Source organism: Arachis hypogaea, chromosome 14, assembly GCF_003086295.3.
Source record: "Arachis hypogaea cultivar Tifrunner chromosome 14, arahy.Tifrunner.gnm2.J5K5, whole genome shotgun sequence".
In the NCBI taxonomy this organism is placed as follows: Eukaryota; Viridiplantae; Streptophyta; class Magnoliopsida; order Fabales; family Fabaceae; genus Arachis; species Arachis hypogaea.
In genome coordinates, this window is record NC_092049.1 from 15,480,460 (window position 1) to 15,483,555 (window position 3,096).

The 3,096-nt window shown below is 41.9% G+C and overlaps 1 protein-coding gene across 1 annotated transcript; it reads left to right on the plus strand.

Moving 5' to 3' along the window:
* Positions 1-767: 767 nt before the first annotated feature.
* LOC112742294 (uncharacterized mitochondrial protein AtMg00860-like) lies at positions 768-2,877 on the plus strand. The gene is made up of 2 exons (XM_025791531.1): positions 768-882; positions 2,345-2,877. The coding sequence occupies exons 1-2, from the start codon at positions 768-770 to the stop codon at positions 2,875-2,877; spliced, it is 648 nt and encodes a 215-aa protein (XP_025647316.1).
* Positions 2,878-3,096: the final 219 nt, after the last annotated feature.

Genomic DNA, 3,096 nt, shown 5'->3' on the forward strand with positions numbered 1-3,096 from the left:
GCATACTTTTGGGACTTTGAAGTACTAGACTTGAGATATTGAGATTGATCACTTTAATATCAATTGTTCGGTGTGGACAAGACCCAAATGGCATTTTGTGGACGTGAGCGAGGTTATTCGATTGATTTCTATGGCTACTCTAGAGAATATGGCTGCTGCTATGCAAGCTACTGCTGATAGGCTGGGAAAATAAGTTGAAAATGGAAATGGATCTGGTAGTGGAGACAACTAAGGAGTTAGAGCTTATGCAGCAGAAGTAGGGTTCTATGACGGTAGTAGAATATACCAACAGATTTGAGGAACTATGTCAATTCTCGAGGGTGTGTCAAGGTGCTCCAAAAGATTATGAAGAATAAAAATGCATTAAATATGAAGGTGGTCTTCAGAGTGATATAATAAATGCCGTTGTGCCTATGGAGATCTGAATCTTCTCCGAATTAGTGAACAAGAGCGGAGTAGTTGAGGATTGCTCGAGAAAGGCCGCTTTGGCGAAGGGTGATCACCGAGAGCTCTATAAGAGGGACCAAGGCAAGGGTTATGCACTGAGAGGTCAGAATTTCAAAAGAGGCAGTCGTGCGCCTCAATACAACCAAGGCCAGAACAACTTCTGAAAGAACAATAACAACAATTACCAAGAAAGAGGAAGAGAAAAGCAAGTTCAAGTTCCTCACAATGACTTGACCTGTAGTAGGTGTGGAAATTATCATCCTGATAGTTTGTGTAGAGTCAGTTTGGGCTTATGCTACTCGTGTGGTGGAACTGGGCACATGTCGTGGAATTGTCTGAAGAAAAAGAATCAGAATACTGGTAAGTCTCAACAACAGGGCCGAGTTTTTGTCCTGACTGCGGATGGTGCTACTAGGTATGACACGCTAATAAGAGGTAACTGGGAAGTTGGTAACAAGATTTTAACAGCTTTATATAACACTTGACATCATTTACATTTATATCCTTTGAGAAAGCTGACGAATTATGGTTGAAAATATCTGAGTTAGCCCATGATTTACACATGCATACTCCAGCCTCTAAGGTTGTGATAACTAAACTAGGTTGTCAACAAGTACCCTTTCGAATTCAAAACAAAGTTTATTCACGATTTGATATGTTTGCCACTGACTGGACTTGACCTGATTTTGGGTTTGGACTGGTTGTCAAAATACCATGTGTTATTAGACTGTTTTGAGCGTTCGGTTCAATTTATGTCTGAAGGGTCAAAAGGGAAAATTATAGCAAAGGGTTATTATTTGAATTCAGTTGTGGTGAAATGTAATGGGAATGAATGTTAGGAATTTGTACTGTTAGCTGCAAGTTCATCGAGAGATAAGCATAATTGAAGTTAGATTTTTGTAGTAAGTGAATTTCCAGAAGTATTTTCTGAAGATATACCTGAATTTCCCCTCCTCGAGAAAGAGTTCGCAACAGAGTTAATGCCTGGAGCAGGATCAATTTTGATTGCACCTTATAGGATGTCACCGTTGGAGCTAGCAGAACTTAAGGTTCAGTTGGAAAAGCTTATGAATAAGAGTTTTATCCATCCAAGTGTTTTCTGTAAGGTCCCACATTGGTTGGGGAGGGGAACGAAGCATGCCTTATAAGGGTGTGGATACCTCTCCCTATCATGATGCATTTTGACGAGTGAGTGTCGGGGGCTTTGGCTATCATCCCTATCATCAAAGGCAAAACCGTGAGGCCTTGTTTGTCAAAGCGGACAATATCGTGCTAGCGGGTGGTTTGGGCTGTTACAGATGGTATCAGAGCCGGAGTCCGGATCGATGTACCAGCGAGGGCGCTGGCCTCCCTTAGGGGGTGGATTGTAAGGTCCCACATTGGTTGGAGAGGGGAACGAAGCATGCCTTATAAGGGTGTGGATACCTCTTCCTAGCATAACGTGTTTTGACGAGTGAGTGTGGGGGGCTTCGGCTATCATCCTTATTGTCAAAGGCAAAACCGTGAGGCCTTGTGCCAAAGTGGACAATATCGTACTAGCGCGTGGTCTGGGCTGTTACATTTTCCCGTGGGGGGTATCGGTTTTATTGGTGAAGAAGAAGGATGGTAACATGCGCTTGTGTGTGGACTATAGACAATTAAACAAGGTGACGGTGAAGAACAAATATCCTTTGCCCAGAATTAATGACCTGATGGATCAGTTGCAAGGAGCCGGAGTTTTCTAAGATCGATTTAAGGTTCGGTTATCACCAGATAAGGGTGAGAGAGGAAGATATCCCCAAAACAGCTTTCAGAACTTGCTATGGTTGCTATGAGTACATTGTGATGTCTTTTGGGTTAAGGAATACCCCTGATGTGTTTATGAATTACATGAACAGAGTATTCTGACCCTTTTTAGATAAGTTTGTCATTGTGTTCATCGATGATATCCTGACCTATTCTAAGAATGCAGAGGAACACGCGGAACACTTGCGGATAGCGTTGCAGATTTTGAAGGAGATGAAGCTTTATGCAAAGCTTTCCACGTGTAACTTCTGGAAGGAAGAGGTAAAGTTTTTAGGACATGTGGTGAGCCGAAATGGAATAGCTGTGGATCTTGCTAAGGTTGAGGCGGTGACAGAATGGGGACGGCCTACATCTGTGATAGAAGTGCGAAGTTTCTTGGGATTAGCTAGTCACTACAGAAGATTCATTAAGGATTTTTCACAGACTGCATTACTGATAACCAAGTTAACTCACAAGGATGCACCTTTCGTGTGGATGTCTGAATGTGAGGAAAGCTTTGAAACTCTGAAGGAGAGGTTAACTACAGCACCTGTACTTGTGTTGCCTGAACCCTATGAGCGATTTGAGGTTTATTGTGATGCTTCGTTAAAGAGTCTAGGGTGTGTATTGATGCAACACCGAAATATTGTGGCTTATGCTTCATGAAAGCTAAGGCCGCACGAAGTAAATTATCTGACTCACGACCTGAAACTTGCTATAATTGTGTTTTCATTGAAGGTGTGGAGACACTATCTATATAGAGTAAAGTTTCAAGTCTTCTTTGATCATAAAATCTTGAAATACCTCTTTGATAAAAAAGAACTTAATATGCCTCAAATGAGGTGGATGGAGCTACTGAAGGATTACGATTTTGAACTGAACTAC

Coding starts and splice junctions, on each gene's coding strand:
- LOC112742294 (XM_025791531.1), top strand. CDS start 768: ATGTCGTGGAATTGTCTGAAGAAAAAGAATCAGAATACTGGTAAGTCT. Junction 883..2,344: donor GTATGACACGCTAATAAGAG/GTAACTGGGAAG, acceptor GACCCTTTTTAG/ATAAGTTTGTCATTGTGTTC.